We start from the raw sequence: 16,840 nt of genomic DNA, 5'->3' as shown, positions 1-16,840 counted from the left end.
TAGAACAATTAATCAGTGGAACAACTTTCCTCCAGAAGTTGTAAATGCTCCAACAGTGGAAGTTCTTAAGAAGATGTTGGATAACCATTTGTCTGAAGTGGTGTAGGGTTTCCTGCCTAAGCAGGGGGTTGGACTAGAAGACCTCCAAGGTCCGTTCCAACTCTGTTATTCTATTCTATTCTATTCTATTCTATTCTATTCTATTCTATTCTATTCTATTCTATTCTATTCTATTCTATTCTATTCTACACAGCATGGAATATGATCCCCTGAAGCCTTCTGTCCCAGGAGAGACCAGGTGATCCTGCACAGAGCTGCCAGAGGACACTCTGTGGATCCAATAAGGGCAGAAGTACAACAGGATTTACCACTCTTACTGACGCAAGATACACCTTGATAGCAGCTCTAACTCATCTGTAGGATGGATCCCTCCCTTTTCTCCATTGGTGCTCTAGGCATCTCTTGCCCCTTTGCCGGATCGACAATGGATCCATCAAGAGAGGCAGCACAGGAGTGATCATACCATCCAAAGCCTCGGTGATCCATTGGTTCCAGGACGTAACCAAAGCTTCAACAGGACCTTGCAGTAAAGTCTAACTTTCTAACTTTTGGGATGACAGGAAGGCTAGTCGTTGAATATTGCTGATTTAGAGGTGGATTTTTATTGCTCCTGAGTAAACCAGCAGAACTTCTCTGACTTCATTGACTCGATGCCGTCACTTACCCAGAAATTCAAACTTGAGACATTGGTCCAACTTTACAAAAAGGAAATGGGAGTTCCTCTTTTGCTCCTCGCTCTGGAGGAAAGATCTGTTGGGCAAGACACAAAGTCATTCCAGATGACTCTTCTGCTGCTATCGGCATGGCTGCTTTGAGGTCCTTCAAGAGAATCTGTGGTGCACTTCAGCTGCTGCTGCTCCTCCTTCTGCAAGATCTGGGTGAGTGTTGGCAATTGAGATCAGACAGATTCCATCCTCAGATTTGCTACTGGAATAAAATCCAGTGCAAGGTGAATATTAAGGTTGCTTCAAACCTTAATATTGGGCTTCTCTGAATGTTGAGATGAGGAGATTCCACAGCAAAGGCCAGTGCTAGATGTTAGATCTGGGGAGGAGAATGTTTCTTCCATTGCTTCCCACCCCCAAGTGGCTACATGAATAAGTGAGGAAGATCATCAGAGCTCTGACGTTCTGGAGATCAACTTGGGGCCACCTGATTTGATCTGGTCATAGAATAGAATAGAATAGAATAGAATAGAATAGAATAGAATAGAATAGAATGGAATGGAATGGAATGGAATGGAGTGGAGTGGAGTGGAGTGGAGTGGAGTGGAGTGGAGTGGAGTGGAGTGGAGTGGAGTGGAGGGTAGGGTAGGGTAGGGTAGGGTAGAATAGAATAGAATAGAATAGAATAGAATAGAATAGAATAGAATAGAATAGAATAGAATAGAATAGAATAGAATAGAATAGAATAGAATTTTTTATTGGCCAAGTGTGATTGGACACACAAGGAATTTGTCTTCGGTGCATAAGCTCTCATTGTATATAAAAGCTATAAGTGATCAGTCATGATCATAGTCATGGTAAAAATACATTCATCATAAATCATAAGATACTTAGATACACTTAGATACACTTAGTAATAGTCATAGGATACTAAATAAGCAATCAACATAAATCGTACTAGGAAACTAACTAAAACAATATAAATGGTAAAGATACAAGCAGCAAAGTTACAGTCCTAAGTAGAAAAGGAGATAGGTAATAGGAAGAATGAGAATAATAATAATAATAATACAGCTTTACTAAATAGTTTGACAGTGTTGTGGGAATTAGTGGTTTAGCAGAGGGATGGCATGGGGGGAAAACTGTCCTTGGGTCATCAGAGAGTGTATCACTGAGGGTGCCATTGACGGCGCCATCTTGGAAAGAAGTGTGAACTTCAGGATAGTTGGACCACAGCATCAACTCCTGATAGATTCCAACATCTGGAAGGGAAGGGACCTTGGAGGTCTTCTAATCCAACCCCCTGCCAAAGGCAGGAATCCTCATAGCATCTCAAAAAATGACTGTCCAATATTTTCTTAGAAACTTACTGTCAACTTGCAAAGCTGCCATGAGCAGGAGGGAAGGAGAACTGAAGTGCATTCCATACATTCTTTCTGACCGCAATCAGAAGGAGGGTGTTAGGTTTCACAGCCAGCCAAAGTGGTTAATTGGAGAATGTGATTTATGACATGGCCAGAGAGGAGGGGAGAGACAGGGTCAGAGGGGAATGTAAATGTCGAGTCCTACCGGAGCTCGCCATCGATGGGGGGTGTGGGAGACGGAGGAGCGGAGATAAGCAGCTGCAGAGAACACACAAACAGTTCCTGGATATCAGCATTTCTGCATAGCAGGGCGATGAGTGATGACGTTGCTGGGCCTCTCTGATTCTGCTGTCCTGCTCTGGCTGCAGCTGTTACTGTTAAGGGAGTGGAGGGTGCTTGATTGCTAATCACCGGATGTATGTTTAAGGGGTTGAGTTTTTGTTAAATAGCGCTGTGGTGTGGTTACACCCAGCGCTGACTTTGAACCAAAACACCGACTTGTACTTTACTTTTGACTGCAAGCTTATCATTGCCAAAGTAAACCCTGATTCTCTGTGCGTTACTGGTGATTATTTCCTATCGCAGTTCTGAACGAACGACAAGCCGAGAGAAAGTCAGCGCTTGGTTCTTTTTTTTTTGCAAGAGGTGAGGAGTCCCTGTGGCTTTGCAGTAAAGGGGGATATGGCAGAAGGGACGGCCTTGGGAGAGCAGGAGTGCGGTGGAGATGTGGAGGGGGAGGAACCACTGATAGAGGAGGTGAAGGAGAGTGTGGAACAGTTGGCAGTGAAACCAAAAGTCAAGCAACCCAAGAGCGCCCCGCCCGAACCGGAGGAGGAGAGTTTTCCAGGACAACGGGCTCGGACGGGGGATTGGTGGCACAGCTCTGTTCTCCTCGGGCCGCGGATGCCAACGCCCCCTCGCTTGGGAGCGTCTTTCCAGGGCTGGAGGGAAAGACGATGGACTGAGGAGGATGAAGGGGAGTGGGGGTATCCTGCATCATCCGGTCCCAGCACCATGGATATGCTACGTGAGCGTTTTGGGGAATCTGGATTTCGTGACGCACCATCCTGGCAGCCCTGGGTTGCAGGGCTGGAGCCTCCGGGTTCTTCTTGGCAGGAGACAGGGGTGACCGCTTCGGAGACCCAATTCCGGCTCACAAGTCCTAAATTGAGAAAGGAGCGGACCTCTAGACGATCCATGGACCAACCCCCTCCAGAACAAGACCAAGGTGCCTCGTCGGGAGACCTTGGAGCCGGTCCTGAGCCCCAACCAACACAATTGGCAGGGGGCTTACCTGTTGGGGGTCGCGGGGCGACGAGGGACCGACCTAGGCAGGACAGGAGAGCGACTGGAGCAGCGAGGACCCCAGGCCCCATGCCTTGGCCTCCGGGGCCCCCGCCAGGGCTGTGGGTCCCGCAGGCCGTTTGGGGACCGCCTGCCCTGCAGACTTCCTTTGACGGAAGCCCTGAACGAGTAGCTCTTTTCTTAAGCCAGGTGATAAGCCATATGGACCAATATGGACAGTGGTATCCCTCCCAGTGGGCTATGGTGGTTGCTGTTACGGGGGTCCTAACGGGAGAAGCGGCGGAGTGGGTGGCAGGCCTCCATGCGAAACATGCAAGGGAACTCGTGGACATGGGACGATTTCTGGAGGCTCTTCGTGCCAGATTTGAAGACGAAACAAGCGCCCAGGTTGCAGAGGGGGATTTGTTTGCGCTTAAGCAACGGGGCGTACCAGCAAAGGAATATGTACAGGAGTTCCGAAAGATTGCGGCTCGGTTGGTGGGATGGCCAGAACGTCTTCTGGTGCACCAATTCCATAAAGGACTAGACCGTGATTTACGGCAAGCCTGCGTGTACCGGGGCTTGCCCCCCAAGTTGAGTGTGTGGTACAAAGCAGCCATCGAATTGGACGTCGGTCTCCGGGAATTCCGTATACGGGGTGAAGGGGTTGCAAGTCAAGGAAAACGACCAGCAGAACGCACACAAACACCCAAGGAGACTAAACCGAATGCTGGCTCCGGCTTGGGGGAAAGGATCCAGCGGCCTGCGTTTCGTTGCTTCAGATGTAATCGCCTTGGTCATCGAGCAGCCGACTGTCCTCATCCCATGCCCCGCAACTCGGACCAAAAACCCCCTCCTAGAGCTGTGTTAAGAGGCAGAGGCCGACCAACAGCCGAACGGTCCCAAATGACTCGAACATCCTGTCCGGAGAGGGATCCCCTGGCTACAGATACTAAGAAAGTGGTGGCGGAAAAATTCCCGATTGTGGCTGGGGATAGTGATGACGACGATGAGGACCCACATGACCCGATGGTGAGCGACCCCATCCGACCTTTTGTGGTACCAGTCGTACTCCGAAACCCACGGGCAACCACTGGACGCCGATATGAGGCATTGATTGATTCAGGGTGTACTCGTTGTTTAATTCGTAGGGCAATAGTTGACGAACTTGGGCTGCGGGTTGTGCAGTTGAGAACCCCTATTACCTTTGAACAAATGGATGGTTCATTGCTGGGAGGGGCACCAGTGACTCATATAACAGAAAAGGTGCACCTCGATATTGGGGAGCACACCGAAACTATTCGGTTTATTATAGTGGAGAAAATGTTAGAACCAGTGATCTTAGGATTAGCATGGTTGGACAAGTGGGCTCCTACGATATGGTGGGAAGGGGGTTTTCGCAAACTTCGATTACCGTTGGGACCTCCCCCTACCAAGGAGGAAAAAGAGCCAGCAGGGGGAATAGAAGCAGAGAGCCCACGAGCAGAGACGCCATATCCTAATGTGTATAGGGATCTCTCCAGAGTCTTTAGTGAGGAGGAATGTGAGACCCTGCCCCCTCACCGGCCTACGGATTGCAGTATTGAATTAATACCCGGGGCGAAGCTACCCAAGCCCCGGATGTATTCAATGACACAACCCGAACTAAAAGAATTACGAAAATATATAGACAAGAACTTAGCCCGGGGTTTTATCACACCTAGTCGATCAAAGATGGCTGCTCCTGTCCTGTTTCGTGGGAAGAAAGATGGGGGTTTACGCTTATGCGTTGACTTCAGAGGTCTCAATGCAGTGTGTGTGGAGCCCCTCTATCCACTTCCCTTAATGAAGGACCTGTTAGCTGCCCTAGCCACCGGTCGTATCTTTACGAAACTCGACCTACGCGAAGCGTATTATAGGATACGAATCAAACCAGGGGATGAGTGGAAAACAACATTCAATTGTCCCTTGGGAAGCTATCAGTTCCAGGTCATGCCGTTCGGACTACAGGGTGCCCCTGCGGTGTTCATGCAGTTCATCAATGAGGTGCTGCATGAACATCTGTACAGGGGTGTCCTTGTATATTTGGATGACATCTTAATTTACACGCAAACTGAAGAGGAACATATATCTCTGGTCCGACAGGTCTTAGACAAATTATTAGCTGCTAGGCTGTACGTGAAACTATCCAAATGTGAGTTTCACAAAAAGAGGATAGATTATCTAGGCTATAGAATATCAGAGAGCGGGGTAGAGATGGATCCCAGAAAAGTCCAGGCAGTGCTTGAATGGCAGGCCCCTAGAACCAGAAAGCAATTACAGAGCTTTCTAGGCTTTGCAAACTTCTATCGGCAGTTCATTCCCAGATTTGCTGAAATAGCCCTACCACTAACGGATCTGTTACGGACCAAACCGGCCACGGCTAAACCAAAGCCGGGACAAGCGTTGACGTGGTCGTCAGCGTGTCAAATGGCTTTCGAGCAGTTAAAAACGCTCTTTGCTCAAGAACCAGTACTCAAGCATCCAGACCCAACACAGGCATTTGTAGTCCAGGCAGATGCTAGCGACGTGGCTGTAGGAGCAGTACTCCTACAAAGAACACAGCAGGGAGGGTTACAACCTTGTGCCTATACGTCTAAAAAATTAACCACGACAGAGCGGGCATGGGCGATCTGGGAAAAAGAGGCATTTGCGGTCCGTTGGGCATTGATGACATGGCGACATCTCTTGGAGGGGGCGTCTCATCCTTTTGAGGTATGGACGGACCATAAAAACTTAGAAGCCTTACAAACGCCCAGGCGACTATCTCCCAAACAGATAAGGTGGGCACAATATTTCCAGCGTTTCTCTTTCCGGCTGCGGTATGTTCCTGCTGGGAAAAACTTCCTGGCTGATGCGCTGTCCCGGATGCCACAGTATAATAGCAAGCGAGAGGAAGTGATAGAACCTCTAATTGCACCTTCCCAAACCCTGTTAAGACTTACGGAAGTAGATGGTCACTTACGTACCGAGTTTAAAACAGCTTTACAACAGGATCAGTGGGTAATCCAAAACCCCTCTATGGTTAGCTATAATGATGGAATAGCGTGGAGGGAAAATAGAATATATGTTCCAGAATGTTTACGGAACGTAGTATTATGCAGGTGCCATGATGCCAAATCAGCAGGCCATTTTGGGTACTTAAAAACTTTACACCTTGTGAGGAGGCAATTCTGGTGGCCACGAATGCGTAAGGACATAGAAACATACGTAAAAGGTTGCACAACCTGTGCAACCGCCAAACCCTGGTCTGGACGACCGTTAGGACTATTACAGACAGTCGCGAATCCTAGCAGGCCTTGGGAGGAGATCGCTATGGATTTCATAGTCGATCTCCCCCCTAGCCATGGCCACACTGTAATTTGGACGGTGGTAGATCTGTTTTCAAAACAGGCCCACTTTGTGCCGTGTAAAAGCATACCATCCGCGCGACAATTAACCGAACTCTTTTTGCAACATATCTATCGTCTCCATGGAGCACCTAAGAGGATTATATCCGACCGCGGTGTTCAATTCACCTCTAAGTTTTGGAGACGATTTGTCCGTTTAATTGGGTCCTCTCAAGGGTTAAGTTCAGCATTCCACCCGAGCACTAACGGGGCGGTTGAACGGGCCAATGCCATGGTCGAAAGATATATCAGATGCTACGTTTCTTACCAGCAGACGAATTGGTCAGGACTCCTGCCTTTCGCCGAAGTGGCATATAACAACATACCCCACCGTAGTACTGGGTTCTCCCCTTTCCAGGTAATATATGGCCGAGAGTTTTCAGCCATTCCAGAGTTAGATCCCCCTATGACAGACGGTGACACGCCACGTGGTTGGGCCGATAAAATTAGCCATGTATGGCCAAGTGTAAAAACAGCATTACAAAAGGCAGCAGACGAATACAAAAAATATGCAGACAGGAAAAGAGCTGATCCAAAACCATTCCGGATAGGAGACAAAGTATACTTATCTACGAAATACCTTAAACTCCGACTGCCCAGTAAAAAATTAGGACCTAAATATATAGGACCATTTCCCATAACACAAGTCATCAATCCCGTAACCGTAGCTCTTAAACTTCCCCCTCTGTTCAGTAGGATACATCCCGTATTCCATAGCAGTTTGCTGAAACCGGTGACGATAGAAAGGCCAGGTACCTCGACTACTCCACCGGGTCCCGTGCATACCAACCAATATGAGATAGACCGAATATTGGACTCCAGGGTTCGTAGGGGGATGTTACAATATCTTGTGCGGTGGAAAGGATACCCGGTAACACAGGCCTCGTGGGTGGCAGCACCCGATGTTCACGCTGCCCGGTTGATACAACGGTTCCATCGGAAATACCCAGACAAACCTAATGCAGGATCGTAAGTGACTAACATTTGTATGCTTTCTATTTATAGGTGAGCTCCTGGTAGGGGGGCCGCCTGTCGAGTCCTACCGGAGCTCGCCATCGATGGGGGGTGTGGGAGACGGAGGAGCGGAGATAAGCAGCTGCAGAGAACACACAAACAGTTCCTGGATATCAGCATTTCTGCATAGCAGGGCGATGAGTGATGACGTTGCTGGGCCTCTCTGATTCTGCTGTCCTGCTCTGGCTGCAGCTGTTACTGTTAAGGGAGTGGAGGGTGCTTGATTGCTAATCACCGGATGTATGTTTAAGGGGTTGAGTTTTTGTTAAATAGCGCTGTGGTGTGGTTACACCCAGCGCTGACTTTGAACCAAAACACCGACTTGTACTTTACTTTTGACTGCAAGCTTATCATTGCCAAAGTAAACCCTGATTCTCTGTGCGTTACTGGTGATTATTTCCTATCGCAGTTCTGAACGAACGACAAGCCGAGAGTAAATCTACGTAGGGTCAGTCCTAACTGCATCCCAGTATTGCCGGAATGTTGCTCCTAATAAATGACTATATTTCCTTTGAAGTTTGGATCATGGCTCATGAATTAATTAGGGCATCTTTCGAAAACTTGACACTTACAATGATGGAGCCCCCACAAGTCCTGGAGACAATCTGTTCCACCGGTTAATCCTTCTCACAGTAAGGAATTATCCAAAGAAGCATAACCAATAGTCCTCAAGAAAAGTGGTAAACTTTCTAGAGCTGGTGTATAGACATTAAGCACAGAGGGAGGTTCTTTCTGGCTACCTCTAACATGGAATATGGAAATTGTGTTATCTTCAAATTCTGTTCTCCAACAACCGAAACAAAAAGAGAGACTTTATACAATAAATGTGAAGGGAACACAACTTCTGGAAACATCATACCAATGATGATAGCCAGAAGGAACCTAACTCTAAAGTTTACAATGTCTGGGACAAATCTGCTGGGGGGGGGGGGGGCATGTGATGGTTCCAAGACCAGGAGAGAAGCCACACACACCCCATTTACCTTGAAGGGACCTTGGAAGCCTTCTAGTCCATCAGGAGGTCCCATACCATTTCAGATAAGTCTAGTCTAGTTTCTTCTTAAAAACCTCCAGTGATGGAGAGCCCACGATTTCTGGAGGCAAGTTGTTCCACTGGTTAATTGTCCTCACTCTTAGGAAGTTTCTCCTTAATTCCAGGTTGCTTCTCTCCTTGATTAATTTCCATCCATTGTTTCTTGTCCTGCCTTCAGGTGCTTTGGAGAATAGCTTCACATTCTATTCTTTGGGGCAACCCCTCAAATATTGGAATGCGTGTCACTCCTAATTCTGTCAGACTTCGATGCTACCTCAAAATAAATGAATTTCCAAACTGCCAATCTTTAAGGAAATCTTTTCTTTAATTGAGCACAGCCACCGGATCATGACTCGATGCGGACAAGACTGACCTTTTGCCCCCCAATCCCTCCCTTTCCGATCCCCAATTCTCTGCTTCTCATTGACTATCTTCCAAGTCATTCTCCAGACTTCTTGTCACGTCATTTCCCAGGAATGTCTCCCCCCTCCTCATTTCCACGACAACCTGACTTCAAAGGGATTTATCAGGCAAAAGTCCAGAAATTATCTCTCTCCTCTCTATGCCAGCGCATAGAGAGGAGAGAGACTAGCCAAACCCAAATCCTGCAGCCATTCTTCAACAGGCCTTTGATCATCTTTGATCATCTTAGTCGCTCTTCTCTGAACTTTTTCCAAAGTCTCAACATCTTTTTTTGTAGTATGGTGACCAAGATTGGTTGCAATATTCCAGGTGTGATCTTACTAGGGTTTTATAAAGCGTGAAGTATTACTACCGCTTTACAAAACCCTAGTAAGATCACACCTGGAATACGGCAACCGATTTTCGTCACCATACTACAAAAAGGATGTTGAGACTTTGGAAAAAGTTCAGAGAAGAGAGTCTAAGATGATTAACCAGGGGTGTGCGCATGAGGGCTATCCCAGGATCCAACTCAAACTTCACCATCAATATCTAACCATCTGTCCTGAAGATGCCTACTGTTGGGTGAAGTTCAGGATAAGGGTCCCAGAAAGACAACAGGCTCTGGGGGAAAACATTGTAGTCTCCATGATTGGTAGGTAGCCCTCCCTCCTTCATTTGATGGGATGGAGTGAGAGTCCCTTGGGAGTTGGGCGGCATAGAAATGCGATAAATTAAATTAAATTAAATTAAATTAAATTAAATTAAATTAAATTAAATTAAATTAAATTAATTAAATTAATTAAATAAATTAAATTAAATTAAATTAAATTAAATTAAATTAAATTAAATTAAATGTTCCCAGTCAATGGAGAGACACATGGGAGTAAATCCCATGTTTGGAAGCTGTGTCTCTGTGACCAAAAAGACCCTTGGAGACTCCTGTGTTGTTTCTGAGGAACGTCAATCGATGTCTCTCTACTTTCTCCCTCAGTCGAACCATCCCAGATTCAGATTCGTGGCCCCCAAGGCAGAATCACGGCAGGATCTTGGGCCTCTTTTCAATGCTTTGCATATAACTTCCCTTCCAAAGACATCAAAGTTGTTTGGATGAAGGATGGGGAAAGGATACAGACTAACCAGACCAAAATATCGTCTACTGAAGTAAAGGGGGGAAGGACGTACCATGTGAAAAGCAGTGTGGAAATCCTGCTTGGGCAAGGAGATGTGAAGTCACAGCTGAGCTGCCAGATCCAACACAGCTCAGCTAAGAAGTCTCAGGAGAACTTCCCACTTGGTAATGTCCTAAGAGGTAGGTGAACCTCAGGGTACAGAGAGGGAGGAGGTTATGGAGTCCGCACCTGGTAGAGGGGCCTCCATGTAGGGGTGAAATGCTACTGGTTCGCTCTGATTCAGGAGAACCTATGGTTTAAAAAAGCTGCCTGTTCCTCTGAACCGGTATTTCCGACAATCAGCTGTGCCGCGCAGTTTAGCTTTGCTAGAAAGCAGGAAATCCTGCTTTCTAGCGAAGCTAAATCACGTGGCACAGCTGATCCTCCCCCTCGTTGACTGTTCTACTTACCTTGCCAAGCCTCCTTTTGGTGCGTACTGTGCATGTGTGTGCGCTCCGGTTCGGGAGAACCTGTAGTTTAAAAAAGCTGCTGGTTCCTCTGAACCAGTATTTCCAACGATCAGCTGTGCTGCGCGGTTTAGCTTTGCTAGAAAGCAGGAAATCCTGCTTTCTAGCAAAGCTAAATCACGTGGCACAGCTGATCCTCCCCCTCGTTGACTGTTCTACTTACCTTGCCAAGCCTCCTTTTGGTGCGTACTGTGCATGCGTGTGTGTAGCGCACACTTGGCACACAACGCAGATGCGTGACCAGTGAATCGGTAGCAAACCGGTTCAGATTTCACAACTGCCTCCACGGCAGAGGGAATGACGCCAAGAAGAGCTAGACACTCATCCCATGGAAGTGAACCGAGACCAGCCACATTTTCTCAGCCCGTGCTTCCTCAGAGGGCTGTGTTTGTGGGGAGCAAATCTTTAGAAAGATCTATCTCTGATTCCTTTCCCAAGAAAGTGTGGGAGATATACCGGTATATTTAATCCTGATTGTCTTGGAATTGTTTCACGTTGCTTTAGTGGTGTGCTCAGTGGTGGGTTTCAAATTTTTTTACTACCGGTTCTGTGGGTGTGGCTTGGTGGGCATGGCAGGGGAAGGATACTGTAAAATCTCCCTTCCCACCCCACTCCAGGGGAAAGTTACTGCAAAATCCCCATTTCCTCCTGATCAGCTGGGACTCGGGAGGCAGAGAATAGATGGGGGCGGGGCCAGTCAGAATTTTTACTACCGGTTTTCCGAACTACTCAAAATTTCCACTACCGGTCCTCCAGAACTGGTCAGAACCTGCTGAAACCCACCTCTGGGTATGCTCTGTTTTTTTTCCTTTGTATTTTTTTGCGCAGTGATTTTTTGCACGCTGCCCAGAGTCACATGATTTGAGTTGGGTGGCCAAATATATGCCATCGAAAGAAGGTGGGTGAGAAGCTGACATCCAAAGCAGTGGCAGGATAGAAACCTAACAAGCCCACTTGACAAAATCAAATGAGGACAGAAATTTGCTGAAAATTTCTGGGTTCCTTATTCCTTTCCTTTTTAACAGAGTTCAGTAATAGTAGTGGTGGGATTCAAATAATTTAACAACCGGTTCTCTGCCCTAACGACTGGCTGGGTAGGCATGTGTTCTGTCCCCGTCCCACACTCACACCCCCACAGACGGCCCGGAGTTAATAAGCCACACGACAAAGTCTTTGAAGATAAAGCTGGCAGCAACCCAGTGGCTAGCTGCCAATTCAGACTTTACTCACACAAAACAAAGATTAGACTGCAAGCATTCCGATAAAGCAGGCAAAGTTTCAGCAATACAAGGATTAGTCCAAACGCAGTCCGACAAGGCAGGCAGAAGTCCAGTAATGCAGAGATCATGGATTATTTCTAGTTTTTGCCCATCACAAACTGAACCGGCCACCACACTCACATTTATACCCTGTGGGGTATGGTCCAGTGACTCAGCTAATCTCTGGCACGCCTTCCCCTCTGCTGCGCACGCTTCTCCCTGCGCCGCTGTCGAGGATCCAGCCAGCACTTATCTCCTTCGTTGCTGTCCACCTGTGGTTGTGGGGACGTGCTTGGCTCTGGGCCTGTCTCTTGGCCTTCGGTGTCCTCCGGAGGCATTGCCAGAGAGGAGGGTCCTGGAGAGGGAGGCCTTGCCAACTCCTCTCCCTCACTCTCAGAGTCTGCATCTGTTGATAGCCCAGGCTCAGGCAACGGAGCCACAACAGCATGTTTGGGTGGGCATGTGACTGGGTGTGCATAGCCAACTCAACATCACTCACCACGCCTGACCTCGCCTCCCAGCCACTTACCTCAAAGGCCTCAACAAAATACAATTTCCCTCTCTATTTATTTACTACTACCAGGGGTGAGTTGCTGGGGGTTCACAGGGGTTCGGGAGAACCTCTAGCTAAGATTCTGTGCAGTTCGGAGAACCCCCAAATCCCACTCCTGGCTGGTCCCTCCCCGCTTCTCCCACGTGGCCCATTTTGGATGCAGGCAAGTGCAGGGCACATGCGGAAGCTTGGGAAGGGTGAAAAACAGGCCTATCAGAAATTCGGGAAGGCCAGAAATGGGGCCGTTTCCAGCCTCCATAAGGCCTCCGGAGCCTGGGGAGGCTGTTTTTGCCTCCCGGAGGCTCCAGGAAAGCTTCCAGAGCCCGGGGAGGGCAAAAACGCCCCCCGCCATGGTGCAGGAGGCTCACTAGGCCACGCCCACCATGGCCACACCCACCCAGCAACCGGGCAGAGAACCCCTTGCTAAAATTTTTGAAGCCCACCCTTGACTACTACTGAACATTGCTTAACAACAGTGGCAAGGAAAATCACAAAACGGAGCAAAACTCTTAAATGTTGCTTAGCAATGGAAATTTTAACTCACAAAAAGTCGAGGACTACCCCTAATGAGAAGGTAGAGTAAGAGACTTGAAAGATTTTGGGCTCAGGTGGTGGTGTCGCTGAAGCGGATCTGCTTCTCTCCTTGGTTGGTGAGGCAGCCACGCTCGGGCGAGGGCTGCAAGAGGGAGGTGGGGAATCTGAACGAGGGCGGCGCTCCAGGCGAGAAGGCCCTTCGGTCGCTTCTCACACGAGGAGACGGGATGCTATAGCACCTCTGTGGCCTCATGCGGTGCTACCCAGCTGTCTCAGGAGCAAGGGGGAACAAAGAGGCCAGACAGCAGGCCAAAGCATCGCTTACTTTGCTCTCCCATGTTCGCTCATGCAAGTTTCACTGCCTTTTCTCTTCCCACGCGGCCCTCCCGATTTTTTGAGATTGCGGCTCCATAAATGGCTGCGAAAGGAAGAGAGTTCAGGTGTGCTGCCTGGATCCCCTCATCCCAGAAGTACCAACATCGCACTCTCCCCTCTCTCCTAGCGGCTGCCCACTTCTCCTTCTCCCTCCCCACTGCCGGGCGATCCCATGTGAAGAAGTGGGTGGCTGCTAGCAGAGAGGAGAGAGGGCGAGGTTTTGTTGTGGGCCGTCAGCAGCCTGTGCTGATTGTAGCTGATTCTGACAGTGAGGAGGCTGGAGAAGATGTGGTGCCAGAGGCAGGGATTCAGCCAGGGCCTTCAGAACCTCCAGAAGCCCCTTTAAATGAAGAGGACGAAGAGGAGGAGCCTCTTTTCGATCCACGGGCGCACAGAGCTGCCAAAAGGCAGGAGTGGCTCCTCAGGAGGAGGTCTCCTCGAGAGTAAGGCTTGGGGCTAATTGGCCACTCCCTTAGCCTATTTAAGGAGGAACACCGACTGAAGCAAGTTGTAGGGAACAACTTTAGTCCACTCTACTTCGCGTCTGGATTCTCTGCAAATTGCTTCTGGGCTTTCTGCCAACCTTCGTAAGATTGTGATTACTTTATCTTTGGTTTCTTGTAGGCTGTTCAGAAAGTTTATTAACAGCCTTTGTTTTGAAAAAGACTGAGCTATTTTAGTAAATTAAGTTTTGTACAAACTTTGTGCGTGCTGTGTTCTTTGGGATCGGTAGCTGGGGCAGAACAGGTTTGGGCTTCTGGGACGAGGGGAGCCAGGAAGCATCTGGGTCCCACTCACCCAGCCTCTCATCCTGTCACAGATGTGTGTACTGCTGTTCCAGAGGGCGGGGGGGGGGGTCACCTGAGAAGCCAGGCATTCCCACAACCTGACCGGGCGGGGGGCCAGTTAGAGAAGCACTGAGATGCCAAAATGGCACAAGAGAGGCGGGGGAGGCGAGGAGTGCCTGGGAGGGGAGGAGCGAGCCGCGAGGAGGGCCTGGGCATGGTGATTCAGCCGGTTCGTCAAATTACACACAAAGCTATCGACCGATTCAGTTGAACCAGTGAGAACCGGCTGAATCCCACCACTGGTTCGGTTCTGATCTTGGGTTTCCTGCCACCAATCTATGGATTTTACACACCAGGGTTGTGTTCATAGAACCTACTGGTTTCCTCAACGCCACAATCGGAGGGCGGAATCAGTTGGCCTTCTACCCCATTCTGCAGGAACCGTGTGTCCAAAGCTCTTCTGACTCTTCTCTTTGGCTTTCTTTGCTCAGTTCCTCCCAAAATGCGTCTAGAGACCATTCCACCTTCCCCCATCCAGCTGAACTCCAGAGTGATGGTCACTTGCCACGCAGAAAGTTTTTATCCAAGTGATGCAACAATGGAGTTGTTGGCCAAGGATGCCCCAAGCGGAATTGGAACGGTTGCCCCGAGAATTTCAAATCTCGATGGGACCTTTTCCTTCAGGAGCTACCTGGAGGTGTTGGCCACCGAAGACAAGAACTCCTCCATGTTCCTTTGCCGGGTCCAGCAGGATTCCCAGCCTCTGGTCAACGAAACCACCCTTCTCTTCATTACGAAGCCACTTAAAATATCAGAAAGTAAGTGTGGACTTTCTAAACTTTCCTTCTGAGGTTTTATGCAGGGTTGGGTTTTTTTCCCCCCAGATTTGTTTGACACTATATGAAATTAGGCATCAGTGTAGGTCGTCCTCGACTTACGACCACTACTGAGGAGTAGTGTCAGGAGTTCACAAAAGGAGATCACGTGACCCCGGGGGGGAGGGCACTTTAACCATCATAAATACGAGTCAGTGGTCAAGCATCTGAATTTTCATCGCGTGAGCGTGGGGATACTGCGACGGTTGTGTGAATGGTCCCTAAACAAACTGTTGTAAGTTGAGAACTACCTCTACTTCCTGCTTCTGTGTAGTTCCCATTTTCTTTGTGACCCTTCCCACACTAAAAGCTGAGCTGATTTCCAGGGAGTTTTTCCTCTTGTAAACATATAAACATAGGAAGAACAATTGCAGGAATTGGGTAAGTCGAGTGAATAGAAGGACCAGGGGGGACAGGATAGCAGTCTTCCAGTATTTAAGGGGCTGCCACAAAGAAGAGGAACTCAAGGCATTTTCCAAAGCACCTGAAGGCAGGACAAGAAGCAACGGATGGAAACTAAACAAGGAGAGAAGCAACCTGGAATTAAGGAGAAACTTCCTAATAGTGTGTTCTGTCCCAGCTACGGACCCCAAAGAACGCAGCACATACAAAGTCCGTACAAACCTTAATTTACTAATTAAAAACTACTAATGAGCTTTCTTAGTAGTTGTTCGAACACAAGTACAATAAATCAGTCTTTTCTGAACAAGGGACATTAATTTAACTTCATTAACAGCCGACAAGAATTCAAAGAATAATAACTCAGTTCCGAGGCACAGTATTTCAGATAACCGTAATCCTACTGTGGTTGGCAGAATGCCCAGAAGCAATTTGCAGGAAAACTGATGAGAGAGAAACAAGCCAAATCAAAACGCGAAGGAATATGAATATGAAGTTGTTCCCTGCAAATTGCTTCAGTCGGCGTTCCTCCTTAAATAGGCTAGGGGAGTGGCCAATTAGCCTCAAGCCTTAGTCTCGAGGAGACCTCCTCCTGAGGAGCCACTTCTGCCTTTTCGCAGCTCTGCGCACTCGTGCATCGAGAAGAGGCTCCTCCTCTTCTTCCTCTTCACTTATGGGAGCTTCTGGAGGTTCTGAAGGCCCTGGCTGAATCCTCGCCTCTGGCACCACATCTTCTCCAGCCTCCTCACTGTCCGACTCAAGTGCCAGCTGCACAGGTTGCTGGTGCAGCACCACACCAGCCTCCTCGCTGTCGGAATTAGCTACTAGCTTCACAGGCCGCTGACGGGCCACAACACAGTGAGGACAATTAACCAGTGGAACAGCTTGCCACCAGCAATTGTGGGTGCTTCATCACAGGAGGTTTTTAGACTAGACTAAACTAGATGAGATGAGACGAGACGAGACGAGATGAGACGAGACTAGAATAGACATTGGAATGAAGAATAGAATAGAATAGAATAGAAATAGAAATAGGAATAGGAATAGGAATAGGAATAGGAATAGGAATAGAATAGAATAGAATAGAATAGAATAGAATAGAATAGAATAGAATAGAATAGAATAGAATAGAATAGAATAGAATAGAATAGAATAGAATAGAATAGAATATTGGCCAAGTGTGATTGGA

The 16,840-nt window shown here is 48.2% G+C and overlaps 1 protein-coding gene across 1 annotated transcript; it reads left to right on the top strand.

Annotated features, from left to right (window-relative positions):
- Positions 1–862: 862 nt before the first annotated feature.
- LOC148114471 (tyrosine-protein phosphatase non-receptor type substrate 1-like) lies at positions 863–15,227 on the top strand. The gene is made up of 3 exons (XM_087888869.1): positions 863–938; positions 10,224–10,541; positions 14,869–15,227. The coding sequence occupies exons 1-3, from the start codon at positions 863–865 to the stop codon at positions 15,225–15,227; spliced, it is 753 nt and encodes a 250-aa protein (XP_087744995.1).
- The last annotated feature ends 1,613 nt before the right edge of the window (positions 15,228–16,840 follow it).

This window comes from Pantherophis guttatus, chromosome 3 (assembly GCF_059756535.1).
Source record: "Pantherophis guttatus breed Tessera chromosome 3, ASM5975653v1, whole genome shotgun sequence".
NCBI classification, from domain to species: domain Eukaryota; kingdom Metazoa; phylum Chordata; class Lepidosauria; order Squamata; family Colubridae; genus Pantherophis; species Pantherophis guttatus.
The sequence above is the reverse complement of the archived record's forward strand: the minus strand, read 5'-3'. Positions and strand labels throughout refer to the sequence as shown.

Coding starts and splice junctions, on each gene's coding strand:
- LOC148114471 (XM_087888869.1), top strand. CDS start 863: ATGGCTGCTTTGAGGTCCTTCAAGAGAATCTGTGGTGCACTTCAGCTG. Junction 939..10,223: donor CCTCCTTCTGCAAGATCTGG/GTGAGTGTTGGC, acceptor TTTCTCCCTCAG/TCGAACCATCCCAGATTCAG. Junction 10,542..14,868: donor ACTTGGTAATGTCCTAAGAG/GTAGGTGAACCT, acceptor TTCTTTGCTCAG/TTCCTCCCAAAATGCGTCTA.